At 52.9% G+C, this 13,589-nt stretch overlaps 1 protein-coding gene across 1 annotated transcript in view; it reads right to left on the bottom strand.

Moving 5' to 3' along the window:
* Padi2 (peptidyl arginine deiminase 2) overlaps positions 1-10,576 on the bottom strand; it is a 41,650-nt gene extending 31,074 nt beyond the window's left edge. The window contains exon 1 of the mRNA XM_051171569.1: positions 10,436-10,576. Within this exon, the coding sequence (XP_051027526.1) occupies positions 10,436-10,524 (89 nt within the window). The 5' untranslated portion in view covers positions 10,525-10,576. The remainder of the gene's footprint in view (positions 1-10,435) is intronic.
* Positions 10,577-13,589: the final 3,013 nt, after the last annotated feature.

Here is a 13,589-nt window from a genome sequence, read left to right as displayed (position 1 = left end):
TGTGTGTATTTACATATTTCATATATAAAAATAATATATATTTATTACTGAAACATGGTCTCTTGTAGCTCAGGCTGCCTTCAAATTTGCTATGTAGGTGAAGATGGCCTTAAACCTCTTTTTTTTTGAGACAGGGTTTCTCTGTGTAGCCTTGGTTGTCCTAGACTCACTTTGTAGACCAGGATGGCCTCAAAATCACAGCTATCCACCTGCCTCTGCCTCCCCAGTGCTGGGATTAAAGGTGCGTGCCACCATACCTGGCCAGCCTTAAACTTCTGATTCTCCTGTACCCACTTCCACAGGCTGAATTATAGGCCTGTGTCATCGTGCCTAGCTTATGCCATGCTGGGGCCAGAACACAGAGCCTTGGGCATGCTAGGCAAGCAATTTACCAACTGAGCCACACCCCCATTTTAGGCCTTGAATTCTTACTGTAGATGGGTGACCAGCTTTGGGAGCACCGGGCTCTACAGAGTGAGCGACAAGCATTGGCAGAAGGATGGTTTTGCTCCAAAGGTAGAGCTGAGCCTGGAACCTCACCTCCTGCCTAGGGTCACTGGGAACTTAGTAGGATGGAGTCTGGAACCAGGCCCTGTAGGGGAGAGGGACAGCTCTACTGGGCGCTCATGCATGGCTTTCTGCTGAAGGGGAAATTGTTGGGGAATTGTGAGAACTCACCAAGACTCGGGGCAGGGGAGGGCACTGGCTTGCTCTGGCTGCCAGGCACTAAGATTTGCATTCCTCTGAATTTATATGCTGACAGTCTAACTCTAACAAGGTGGTGCCTGGAGACCTTAAGGAGATGGGGCATCATGGGTTCCAATCAAATATGAACGGTGGCCTTTCTAGAAGTGCCAGAGAAAACAAAAGAATGAGCACATGGCAGCAGGTGCCAGGACAGCCAGGGGATAGAGGTGCCAGTGTTAGCAGTGTCTGTAAACCCAGGTTTGAAGGCTCCTAAGAACCACAGTGGGTCAGGGGACTCTGGAAGGATCTGTGTGGGATTTGAGATGATGACAATGCAGGCCCCGCTCTTGGGGGCAGCACCTCAAGGTCCAGGAATCTCAGAAACACAGGCACTGTTTAAAATTTCAGGGCATTTTTCTTTTCTTTCATTCATTTCTCCTCCTCCTCCTCTTCTTCTTCTTCATCATCATTATTATTTTGCTTTTGGACACAGGGTCTCTATACATAGTTTTGCCTGGCCTGACATTCATTATGTAGACCAGGCTGGCCTTGAACCTGCTCCAACACTTGTACCTCTGCTAGAGATGCTGGGATCACAAGCTTGTGCTGCCATGGTCAGACTTAAATCTTCAGGGCTCCTCATCTCCAGACTTAGGGGTCCTATACCCTGAGAGGCTGCTAGCTGTCAGGGCCAGGCGAGACTGGGGTGGCTGGTGATGGACAAGAGGTTGAAGCTTGTGACTCTCAAATGTAGCTGCAGCGGGAGCAGCAGCAGTGGCGGCTTAGACGCCTTGTCCAACAGAGACTGCTGGGCCCTAAGAATGTACATTCTAGAAACTACTGGGGCCACAGTTTGAGAAATATTGATGTCACCTTCAGCACTGTGGTCTCGTAGCTCTAGCCTGGCATGGGCCATGGTGGTGGCTGGGGGTCTGTGGTGGATTCCAGGCAATCCATTTGTTTGTTTGTTTTTTTGAGACAGGTTGTTGTTGTTGTTGTCATTGCCCTGGTTATCCTAGAACTTGCTCTGTAGACCAAGCTGACCTGGCTCTACCTCTCAAGTGCTGGGATTAAAGGTATGCACCACCACCGCCTGGCAAGCAATCCATTCTTAGTCTTTTGGCTGAAATCAAGTGGAGGGTGCTAGAGCCCCCTCCTCTCCTTGAACTGAGTCCATTTCACCTGACTTTTACATCAAGAGCACATGGCTCTTCTGAGATGATGGTGCTTTCCAAACCACACCTGATCCTTCAAGACCCCTAAGTCCCTAGTGTGCCTGCTTCCATCCCTCCATCCCTCGGAGCCTGTGAGAAGCTGAAAAAGCATCTAGTGGGTTAACACAAGGACCACATCAGAGCTCTCGGGCTCCAGGCCTCCCACAGCCCTGCCTGAGGCTGAGCAAACAGCTATTCTTGGAGCCCTGGCAGAGGCTACAAAGGCACCATTGTGCCATGTGGATCCTGTTGGCTGCCTCCTCCCCCAGGAAGATCCTGTTAGAATCCCCTGCAGAAACCTGAGTGCCTGGGGCTACAGATGGCCTGGGGTCCCTAGAGGCTGTGGGACAGTATTGAGAGAGGGAAAGGAATGGGGTGGGGTGGCTATGACCCCATAGCTTGCTGGAAAGAGTCTACTGAGAGCATGCATGAGGCAGGAGGCCAGTCTACGACCCATGTCTGCACTGTGTCCCAGCATCCAGGAGTGACAATAAATGGATGCTTCCTGACTGGCTTTTCTAGCTAGTATCAAAACATATTTTACATATTCATTAATTTAGAGTGTGTGTAGTTTTTTTTTTTAATTGTTGTTTTAGTTTTTTTGGGGGGGGGGTGTTTTTTTGTTTGTTTGTTTGTTTTTTGTTTTTTTGAATTTTGGAGACATGGCTCCTCTGTGTAGCCTTGGCTGTCCTTACTTGCTTTGTAGACCAGGCTGGCATCAAATTCACAGAGCTCCATCTGCCTCTGCCTCCCTGAGTGCTGGGATTACAGGCATGTGCCACCGTGTCCAGCTTGCCACCTTAGTTTTGGAGACAGGGTCTCTCACTGAACTTAGAGCTGACCATTTGGGGGACCCACTTGTCTCCATCCCCCAGTGCTGGGGTTACAGACCTATGCTCCTCACCTGGCTTTTACGCTGGTGCTGGAGATCGGGTCCTCCTGCTTGCACACAGACACTTTACACTCCAAGCCGTCTCCCCAGCCTCCCATGGTGCCTTGTTATCTCTAATACTGGACCGCTGTTTCCTGATTCTCCGCCTGCTACATGCCCTCCTCCCAATGAGTGGGTGTACGCCTGTGTTTATTTTGTCACAGCAGGCGGCATCTTCTTCCTTATTTTTGTGTCAGCCCTGGCCTAGTCCAGGCACACAGTGAGTAAAAACATCTGCTGAGCCTGGTGGTGGCACTTTAATCCCACTTGGGAGGCAGAGGCAGGTGGGTCTCTGTGAGTTGGAAGCCAGCCTGGTCTATAGAGTAGGTTCCAGGACAGCCAAAGCTACATAGAGAAAGCCTGTCTCGAGAAACCAAACCAACCAACGAACCAAGCAAACAAACAAATTGCTGGAGATGGGGCTGGAGGAGGAGGGCTTGCTCACACAGCCATTTATTTACTCAACACACATCTGCTGAGCGCTTATTAAGTACCAGGGAGAGTTCTGGTTGCTGAGGAAAGACTGGCTAAAAAGATAACACTATCTCTTGGCCCACAGATCTTATATTCTAGCGAGAGAGAAAGACTTCGTGTATGATGCAATTAACTGTGATGACTGCAATCGAGAGAGATGAGTTGCCATGTGGGGGGATGCAGCTCGATAGTAGTGTGCCTGCCTAACATGTAAAAGTCTTGGATTCTGAAAATATGGGGTACATGATGTCAGGGGTTCTGAGACAGAGTCTCTGAGAAAGCAACATTTGAGCTAAGAGCCTAAACTTTCCTCTCAGAAGAATCAGTTAAGCCTGTGGACCAGAAACTCCGCCTCAGCTACAGAGCGGCACACTTTTGTCTCAAGAAGATTTCTTCCAAATTCTGAGCTGCCTTGATGCTGTGGGACCAGGAGGCCTGACATCATTGAGATGTGTGTGTGTGTGTGTGTGTGTGTGTGTGTGTGTGTGTGTGTGCGCGCGTGCGTGCGCGCAAGCATGCATATAGGGGGAAGAGGCAGTCATGATTGTGGGGATAGGTTTGCAGGCAAGGGCTTGCAAGCAAGGAGAGATTTCAGAAGAAAATAATGGAAGTGCTGGGGGCAGCTAATAAGCAAGCCCGTGATGGTAGCTGCTGCGAGTGTTGTTGGTGGCTCGGAACTGGATGGTGGCCATGGAAACGGAGAGAAGTGGCTAGGCAGACCTGTGCCCAGTTTCTCAAATGCTGTGTGGCCTCTGAGGAGCCACCCAGCCTGTCTGATCTTGTCTCAGACAGTGGGGGAAGGTCTCCGGCATAGCCTGGCAGGGCTGAGGAGGCTGAGGAGGCCCACACTCGAGAGTGTGATGTGCCTCTTCTTTGCTGGCCCCTGGCTGTCAGTGTGTCCATCTGGTTTGGGCCTCATTAACACCAGGCGGGGTTCATCCTTGGAGTGACCCCAGCTCCTGGCAGCCAGGGTGTGACATCCTGCCCTCGGGCCTTTGGAGGAGTTGGATAGGGGGAGTTGTAGGTGCCAGCCTGGGGACCGCTCACAGGGACAGAGATGAGTGGAGGGAGGGAGATCTCAGTCCAGGCCTCACACCAGATGCTCACTATGGTGGTGGCCAGTGTCCTGAGGGCTGACCCTGGGCCTAGGCACAGTTGGTTGAGGCAAATCTTGGCATGTGTGTATAGCTGGCCTCCTTCTTCACCTGGTACCCCCCACCCCCATCCCCTGCAGCCTCTCTCACAGGGTGCAGTGCCTCTAGTGGCCCAAGGCCCCTCTACAGGGAAGAAACAGTCTAGCCTCTGGTGATTCCCTTTCTCAGAAGCCTTCCAGGACCCTCTCCCACCTATAGAACAACACCCAGCCTCTGAGCAAAGCCTTCAAAGCCCCAGTTTCACTGTCTCTCAGCTTTATACTCCAGGCTATTGAAATAACTCTTTTACTGTTTCCATAGGCCTCACTTTCCTGTCAGGTGGGTTTGTTCCCACCGGACTTACCAATTCCATTGTGTCCTGAACCATTACCTGTCTGATAAGATCCAGCTCAGTTGCCACCTCTTTCAAGAAGGCTTCCCTGACCCATCAGCCAGAACCATTCTCCCTCCCTTAGCCAGGGCTCCGAATGCTACTCGGTGTGCAGCGGGGTCTCTCTCATGAGTCTCATGAACACTTTGAGGGCAGTACCTGTGGTTCCTGGTGATGGGTGATACTATATTAAACCCAGAGTCCAACTCACAGTGAGAATTCTGGAGAATTGACCATTGCAAGCCACGGGGCTCTCAGTCCATACACAACCCCATGAGAACGGCCTGATCCATCCCACCTCACCGATGAGAACAGCAAGAGCCATATAAAACGACTCTGGCTGGGCGTGGTGGCACACGCCTTTAACCCCAGCAGAGGCAGAGGCAGGTGGATCTCTGTGAGTTCTAGGCCAGCCTGGTCTACAAAGCCAGTCCAGGACAGCTAAGGCTAACACAGAGAAACCCTGTTTGAAAAACAAACAAACAAACAGACTCTGCTTCAAAGAAGTCTCAGGACCCTCACGGCGGGGTGTGAGTGAACTATGCGAGCTCTAGGCCTGGGAGAGCCCACAGGTTGGCATCATCATCACGGTCTTGTAGATAAGGACCCAGAGAAGATCCTGGGGAGCTCAAGACCCTCCTCCCACCCCACACACTTATTTGCAGGTAAGAGTCTGGTGCCCAGAGAGGGGACAGTCGAGGGTGGCTCTCTGTCCTCGACTTTTGGGTGACTGACTGACTGAGATGAGTGAGCATGGGCCTGTCAAGCCCCTGGGCCCAGGGTGCAGCATGCCTATGGGTGAGCAGGAGAGGGGAGGGTCGCCTCAAACCACTGGTCTTTGGAGGCGTGAGCCCCTGCGACTATGTCATCCTTCCAAACCTGTGGTCAGCAAGGAAGAGCCTCAGAGACTGCCCCCCCCCCACCCACTACATGAAGGTACACGGGGCACCAGGTCCTTTCTTAGCCCTCCCATCCCTGGGCACCAGCCTGAAATCTGAATCCTAAGCAGCTCCTGGCAGCGCCTCTTGTCCTGGGCCCAAGGCTCTGGGTGTTGTTCTAATTTATGGGGCCACGGGACCTGGCCTGATGTCTTCCTTCGTCACTCTCTCGGCAGCAGGCGTTGCTGTTCTGCCAAGCTCTGCCACACCACATACCCTTGACCTTCCATAGGCCCATCCAGCGGGGCCTGCCTATTGAGGTTGGAGGTGGGCAGCTCCATCCCATGCTAGGCAGTCTGCAACCATCAATGGAGCACTCACTCACTCACCCAGAGCCCAGAATGATCTGTAGGGGAACAGGGAGGAGCCATGCCCAAAGTATGAGTCTCAGGAAGATTGGAGGGAGGGGGGAGAGGGAGGAAGGAAGGCTGGAAATGCAGTCAGCAGCCTGGGCTCTGCTCCTCCACCACTCCTCAGCCGTGTGGTCTGACTTTAGGTTCCTCGAGAGTAAAAGGGGCGCTAACAGCACCTATCTCATGAAGTAGCTATGAGGGCTGAATGTATGCAAATTATCAAATGCATATGAAATGAGTGAGCACATACATGTTAGGAAGGCCGCTGGGTGTTCAATAAACGTTAGGGAGTAATATTAAGCAAATAATGGCACTCTCTCGTTCTCATGTGTGGTTGTGTGTATACATATGTATATGGCACATGTGCTTATATGTGTATACTCAGAGACCAGAGAGCTTTCTCTCTCTCTCTCTCTCTCTCTCTCTCTGAGACAAAGTCTCATATGTGGCCCTGGCTGTCTTAGAACTCACTCTGTAGATCAGACTGGCTCAGAACTCATCGAGATCCACCTGCCTCTGCCTTCCAAGTGCTGGGATCAAAGGCGTAAGCCCTGCTTTATTTCTTTGAGTCAGGGTCTCTTACTGACCTTGGGGCTAGGCTGCTAGCCAGCCAGTCTCAGGGAGCCTCCCACCTGTGCCCCCTCCGCACCGGGGTGACAGTAGTTTTCTGTGCGTGCCAGCATTTGAACTCAGGTCCCACCCAGAGTCATCTCTCCAGCCTGAGGTTAAGATCTTTAAAAGGTAAAACAAAATAAAACAAACAAACAAAAAATTGTCTCTTCCTACTGTGCCAAGAGCTTCTAAGTTCCTCAAAGCAGCTTCCACTCAGAGACCACAACACCCCACATGAGAGATGGTAGGGACCGGCATTAGCCTGGCAGGGCAGTTCCTACCAGGACCACAAGGTCTGGGAGGAAGACTTTTAATCTCACCCTGGGCCCTTATCAGGGGAGTGGGGCTTGCTCATTCACCTTTGTGACCAGATGAACGAACAAGGGGTCCCCACTTCCCTTCTTACACAACTGGGTGCACTACCCACAGCTCTTGCTCTGTGGAGTCTACTCAGAGATCCTGGCAGGGGTGTGTGTGTGTGCCAGCATCCCTTGGTGTCCAGAGCCAGGATCTGTGTCTCAGCCAGGGAGGACTTGATAAGAAGTAGATGGTTGGGTGGGGGCAGTAATATGTCAGGGGGCGAGGAGCTTCCATCCAGGGGAGGGTGGCCAGGGGTCACCTGGGGTGGAGTAGAGGAGGAAGCATGGACTCCAGGCTGCAGGACTTACACCTAGGTCCTGGTTGTCACCAGGCAAATGGCTTCCTCTTTCTGAGCCCCCTTTTCTTCATCTGCAAATCAGGATGCTCAAAGAGCATCTTCTAGAGCAGGGCATGGTGGTGCACGCCTTCAGGCCCAGCACTCAGCAGGCAGAGGCAGGTGGATCTCTGAGTTCAAGGCCAGCCTGGTCTACAAAGTGAGTCAAGGACAGCCAAGGCTACTCAGAGAAACCCTGTCTCCAAACAAACAAACAAACAAACAAGCATCTTCCAGGTCTCATGCAGAATGAAAGGGGGCAGTGCATCGTTTCCTAATATTAAGTTGTCACTGACCCATCCTGCTCCTGTCCGCCCGAGGAGACTTGTCCCCACAGATACTGGCCATGTCCCGCTAGAGGAGGCTCCTTTCTGCCTGACACATGAGCTCAGCTGACTATGACTTTCCTTCTCTGGGTCAGCTGGCATTGACTGGAGGCATTTTTGGTTGTCATATTGTGTGGGAGAGAGACTGATACTGACGTTGGGTAAACTGAGGCAGGGATACCGCATCATGCTACACTGTGTGGAACAAAGAATTACCCAGAGAGGTTTTGGGTCTCTGTTCCAGACATGTGCTGTCCAGGACAGTGGCCACCAGCAAAGATGACCATGGGGCCCTTGTAGAGTGACCAGTACCCCATTTCAGATGAACCCTGAGGGTAACAAAGTCTCACAGGGGGAGGAATGTCAGCTTTCTCATGAACTATCTTTCCGTCGTGTATTCCAGTGATGGCATTTTGGTGTGCAGAGTGCAGCAGCACACAGTCACTCCTGGCTTTAAACATGGGGCCTGAGGACTCAAAAGAATCCTTATGCTTACAAAGCAACTCTTTTCCCTCAGAGCCATTTCTCCAGCCCCGACTTTTCTTGATGTTGTTTTGAGACAGGGTCTTACTATGCAGTTCTGACCGGCCTGGAAGTTGCCACGTAGACTATGCTAACCTCGAACTCACAGAGATCCATAACTGCCCCTACTTCCCAAGTGCTGGAATCAAAGGCATGCACCACCACACCCAGCTTCCAGCCATAACTTTCAAAAAAAAAAAAATCCTTTTATTAGTTTTTTTTTGGGAGTCGGGTGGGGTGGGAGACAGGCTCTCCCTGTGTAGTCTCAGGCTGTCCTGGATCTCGCTATAAAGATCAGACTGTCCTTGAACACACAGAGATCCTCCTGTCTGCCTCCCAAGGCTGTTTTCCTTCTTTTAAGGTACAGTTGGGGGAAGATTGAGACAGGGTCAGGCTATGTAGCCCAGGCTAACCCGGAACTTGCTATGTAGTCTAAATGAGCCTTGGGCTTACGGTCCCCTCTGGCTTCAGCTTCTTGGGTGCAGGGACACAGGTGTGCACCTCCAACTCTGCTAACATATCTGGAAATGTAGACTCCTTATGGTCTAGGCTGTGCTGTCTCTGGGTGCTAGGGGACTCTCAGTCCTGGCTAAGATTGACGCTGTGAAGAACAGCAAGAGGGGACGCCTGCCCTCTTGTCCCCCACCAGGCTGGGTCTCTCTCTGCTAGGGTGAGGCAAGGGCAAGGCATGGACCCCCCCACTTTGCTCCCTAGCCCCCCAGCAGAGGCAGCATGCTAGCCTTTCAGACAGTACCCACGGTGCCCCGGCAAGCAGAGAGGCATGGCGACAGCTGTGGCTTAGGGACTGAGCGCCCTGGATCCTAGCTTTACCCCTTGGCAGTCCCCAATTCAGAGCTGGAAGGTGGGGAGAGATGGGCATGCTCTGAGGCCACTGGCGCCTAGCCCACACTCTACCCCTGTGTTACAATCCTTGGGACCCATCCAGTCCTCATTTGGGGTCTACATGCAGGTCCACCAAGGTCCTGGCCCAGGTAAAGTGGAAACCAGAGCTGAGGCCTAGGGGAAAAGGAGCAGAGAGGGGGCCCAGTCGCAGGCTTGCTGGGAGCAGCAAGGCCAGTGCCTCCTGTAGACGTGGCTGGGCCTGTTGGGAAGGCACTGGAGAGGGGCTGAGGAGAGCACGAGGGACACACCCAGGGGAGCCCCAGAAGCCTTGGGAGAGTTGGGCGCTTTTGTGTCAGAATGATCTGGGAACAAGTTACAAAGAAGACACACCAGCCCAGGTCACTAAGCACAAGGTCTCACCTCAGAAAACCACATACCCTTGGTTCCAGCATGACGCCCCCCCCCCCCAGCAATGAAGAACATTTAGAATCCTTGGAGCAGAGAACTGCATATTGGATCTCAGTGTGGTCTTGCAGGCTGTTCACACCACCCCCACTCCCCAAAGCCTTTCCCAGGTCCCACACTACCCTCTACCCATTCCCTTGGGGGCACAGGACACTGACAGCACCATTCCTTCACTCTGCTGTCTCAGGTACCCCAAACTCCGATCAAGTGTGTGGACAAAGAAGATCGGGATGAACAAACAGGTCCTGGCTCCCAGGGCCTCAGTGGGTGGAAAGTGACCCCTCTCAGGGTGAAGTCAGTAAAGGCATTTAGGGACACAGCTCACAGCCAGTGCCTGGGGACAGGCAACCACCAGCAGCCCCCGGGAGGAGGGTGAAATCGGATAAGTCCCAGGCCACATTCCACCTGGGCAGATCCCTTTGAGCAAGCCAGTCCCCAGCACATCTCCGGGTGTTTCTGCTTGCTAGGGGTAAGTAGTAAGTCTACTGGTGGAGGAGGCCGGGCTGGGGTGAGTGAGAAGGGGCTGGGGGAAGTGAAAGGGGTGTGTTACAGATAGCCCATGTGAGGTCACCCAGCGAGAAGGGCTGCAGAAACCAGGCGTGGTAAAGCTAGGGTAAAAGGGAGCAGTCTCAGAAAGGAGTGAAGAGGAGGCTGCGACTAGAGCTGTGTCTGCGTGCCTTGGAGGAGTTCACAGTTGCTTGGAAATGGACTCTGGCCTGAGCATTACGACTTTTCTGGGCGTTCTCTGGATTTCGGAGAATCTCAAATTGAGGGACAACGGGGATACTGCAGCCAGGCTGACCTGGTCCTGGTTCTCAGGGTTTGTGAAGGGTAGGTGAGTCGCCGACTCACCTGTAGACATCTGTCCAGAGCTGCGTGCCCAGCACGTACACCGCCTCTACGCGGCTCCCATACAGCAGCCTCACGGTCCGCTCCCGCATCTTTTTCCGGTAGAGCCGGCTGTCGTCTGCGCTGCTCCCAGGAAGGAGCACCTGCTGCTACAGGTGAGCCTGCCGCTGCGCCTGCGCCCGCAGCTGCACTACCCCGGGGCCTTAAGCTGCAGCTGGTGGGCGTGGCGTGGCGTGGGGGAGGGGTGGCTGTCCGCCGGACTCCTCTTGGAGTGGGCCTGCTGCCCGTCCGTCAAGCCTAGCCCCGCCCTCCCAGCGCCTCGCAAATTGTCAATTCCTGCTTTCCATGTTTGGCTTGCTCATTCTTTTATTCAATAAATTCCCCTTTCCGGACCCATCCCCTCCAGCTCAGAGGGAAAGAAAACGCGAGCAGAGCAACCGAAGGGACAGGGCAGGAGTGGGTAGGGATGGCTCCAGCAGAGCTAGTTTAGGGCCCGGGAAGGCTTCTCAGAAGAGAGGCTGAGGCTTCTTGAAGATCTTGCCAATACAAGGAGAGGAGGAGAACAGGAGCTTCCTGAACACCCCTGGGAATCTGGGCGCCCCACGTCAGATACACTTTGCCATGAGAAACAGGGAATGAGGTGGATTCGGGGGGCGGGGTCGGGGGACGATGGGACTCTGCTCTTGGCAGGGACCAGATTGCTAAGTCCAGGCATAAGAGGGGCAGCATGAGTTTAGAATGGTTCTATCTCTACTGTGATCTGAGAACGCATTCTGGCTGCCCCAGACCACGATGAGCAGCCAGAGCTGGGGCCAACAGTGCAGACCCCGGACGGAGCGTGAGAGGGCTGGAGAGGAGAGGACTGATATGACTGGTGTTTATGGATGGAGATTTGGGTGGCTCCCGGTGGCTGCGGCGACGGTGTGCTTGGTTGAAGGACAGGGACAGGACAGAGGATTAGGGCCCCAGCCTGGGACACCAAAAGGCGTGCCAAGGTAGAGGTCAGTGTATGGTCCGGGAAGGCCAAGGGGCACCATGACATCTAGTGGGGGGGGGTGTGTCTGAACCATCCTGAGCGCTGTCCATGCCCTTTCTCTCTGAGCCTGGGGCTGTGCAATAAATGGCAGCGTTTGAGGAAGTGGCTTCTTGTCCATGGGAATGGAGATTGAAGGATGGGTAGAGGACATGCATATTGACGAGGGAGATAGGCTGATGGGAGGAGACCCAGCAAGGGAGTGCATGGAATTGAAAAGGGGGGTGCCCTTGATTCCACCTTTCTCCTCCAGATGCCCAAATTAGGAGATGGTAAGGACCCCAGCTGTTCCTGGGCATCAAGGATTTGGGAGGAATGTGGGTGGAGAAGGAGAGGCCCAGAGTCCCAGCCAGAGGGGTCACTGACTGCGCCCCCCCCCCTTGCAAAGGCTTTGAGTTCAGATACTGTGAGAAGCTGGTCCCTGGCATAGCTTTCTCCAATCGGGAGGAGGCATGTGGGGCAAGAATCTAGGTGGCATTAGACTGGAAACCCCTCCCCTTCAGAGGAAGGCGTGGGTCTCAGCATCCCTCTGCCACCTCCAGGAGGGGCAGAATGTGAGTCTTTTTTTATGTTACTCACTCCCACCAAGTAAGTGGGGGTTCAGTGTAGGACAAGGATGAGCCCCAAGTGGGTCACAACAGAGCCAGGGCTGTGACAACATCAGGCAAAGGCTGTTGGTTACCCAGCTGAGTAGAAACGCCAACTGGGACTCGCTGCTTATACGGTTTCTGCGCTCTTACACTGCGCCCAAAGCGGCACTTCCTAATGCAGAAGAATTTCGTTATTTTATCTTTTCAGGAACCCTGACACTTTGGAGATGACGAAAGAGAACACAGAAAGTATGAAGAATTAACGTGGGGTGCACAGGTCCTGACAGTGGCAGAGTAGAAACCTGGGTGGGGACACGGGGTATGTAGGCAAGGGCTTAGTGGGTGAGGGTGGCTCGCCCGGCTTCCAGAAAGCTCATAGGCGGTCCCTCAGCATGATGGGAGATATGGAATGATAGAAAATGAGACAATATTCAGAAAATGCTGGCAGAGTCTGGTCCAAGGATCAAGATACAGCTCCCACCCACCCCCCACCTTTATGTAACCTGCCTCTGCCTGCCACCCACTCTCAGGCCTCTGACCTGGTTCTGGCTCACCCCGTTGGGCCCAGTGCCTGGTTTGATGGGATAGCAGCTTTCAGAGCCCAAGGGTTTAAAATAGCTGAAGTGGTCACAGCTGTTGGTGGATTGAGGGCCGGAGGTCTCACACATTACGGCTGCTCCCCCTCTTCCCACAGAGCCTAGAAAATCCACACACATCTCTCAGTGTCTTTTGGAGAGTGCCAGCATCTGACCAGTTCCCAGAAGTGACAGTCCGGGACCCCCTCCTCCAATACAACCCCTGCCAAACATGGAACCAGAGAGCCTGGGCCTGGAGGGGCCTCCTCTGCCAGGTGCTCTGCTCTGTTGTAGGGTTGCTTTGTGCCTGGTTTCAGGGAGGCTGGCTGGGAAGTGACTTAAAACATCTATAAGCCTGTCTCGAGATGGGCAGCTTGCCATGGGTATCATACAGGCAAGATTTTTTTTTAATGCTTTTTAAAAATATATTTATTTATTTATTTTATGTAGATAAGTGCTCTGCATGTACACCTGCAAGCCAGAAGAGGGCATCAGATCCCATTACAGATGGTTGTGAGCCACCAAGTGGTTGCTGGGAATTGAACTCAGGACCTCTTGGAAGAGCAGACAATGCTCTTAACCACTGAGCAATCTCTTGAACCCCAAGGATTCTTTTTTTTTTTTTTTTTTTTTAAGTGCCTGGTTACTGTGGAAAATTTAAAGAAGATGCCTATCCAGGACCTAGCAGCAAAGATCAGTGTGAACATTTCTTTTTTCTGACCCCCCTCCCTTCTGGTACACGTGTATGTGTGTGTGTGCTCACCTGTGTGTGTGTGTGTGTGTGCGTGTGTGTGTGTGAAGGTCAGAGGTTAACGTCAGGTTCTTCTTCTATCACCTTCTTCCTCAATTTTAAAATTGCACAAGTTATGCGTATGGGCGTTTTGACTGCATATATGTCTGTGCGCTATGTGCATACCTGGTGCCCTGGGAGACCAGAAGAAGCCATCGGGGTCCCCTGG

Source organism: Acomys russatus, chromosome 29, assembly GCF_903995435.1.
Source record: "Acomys russatus chromosome 29, mAcoRus1.1, whole genome shotgun sequence".
Taxonomy (NCBI): Eukaryota; Metazoa; Chordata; class Mammalia; order Rodentia; family Muridae; genus Acomys; species Acomys russatus.
This window is presented reverse-complemented; position numbering and strand designations above follow the sequence as displayed.